The sequence below is a fragment of the Fibroporia radiculosa genome (genome assembly GCF_000313525.1).
Source record: "Fibroporia radiculosa TFFH 294 genomic supercontigs, scaffold57066, whole genome shotgun sequence".
NCBI lineage: Eukaryota > Fungi > Basidiomycota > Agaricomycetes > Polyporales > Fibroporiaceae > Fibroporia > Fibroporia radiculosa.
This window is the reverse complement of record NW_012133115.1, coordinates 5237-5775: the sequence shown is the minus strand read 5'-3', so window position 1 is coordinate 5775 and position 539 is coordinate 5237. Positions and strand designations below refer to the sequence as shown.

Below are 539 nucleotides of genomic sequence, written 5' to 3'. Positions count from 1 at the left end.
AGTACAGTAGCGAAGCAGTGCTACTTAAATAGGCAAAGTGAATAGAGTTTTAATAAGTATGAAACACTGAGTTGAATCAGTTGATGTATGGATAGTGTCACTGTGTTAGTATCAGTGATAGAGATGAAACATGATAGACATGAAACACGATGTAAGTAAGACAGGAGACAAGTGACAGGTGATAGATAGATAGGTACGAAACGCATGATGGTGATGAAGTATCAAGTGATGAGATCAGTAGTATAGTACAGGGTCAATGACGAATAGTTAGGGAAAAGAAAGAAACCCCCCTCCAAGCTGTAACACAAGGAACACATAGACAAGAAGCTATGCTTCAGATGTCACAAACCTGGACATCAGAGTCGCCAATGCCCAAACAATCATATCAGGGCAATTGAATCCCACTATACATCCACTCAGGAGAAGGATGGATCCAAGGATTCTTCCAATGAGGAAGGGGTAGCCGAAGAATATATTCAGGCTATATCCTCCAAGAAGGATTTTTAAAGACTTCAATCGCTGTGACGCCGAATCGAAGA

At 40.8% G+C, this 539-nt stretch overlaps 1 protein-coding gene across 1 annotated transcript; it reads left to right on the top strand.

Moving 5' to 3' along the window:
- Nucleotides 1-139: 139 nt before the first annotated feature.
- On the top strand, nucleotides 140-507 carry FIBRA_09506 (uncharacterized protein; the record flags this gene model as incomplete). Its single annotated transcript, XM_012321798.1, has 2 exons — nucleotides 140-151; nucleotides 421-507. 2 exons carry the CDS (start codon nucleotides 140-142, stop codon nucleotides 505-507), a joined length of 99 nt encoding a protein of 32 aa, XP_012177188.1.
- Between the last annotated feature and the right edge of the window lie 32 nt (nucleotides 508-539).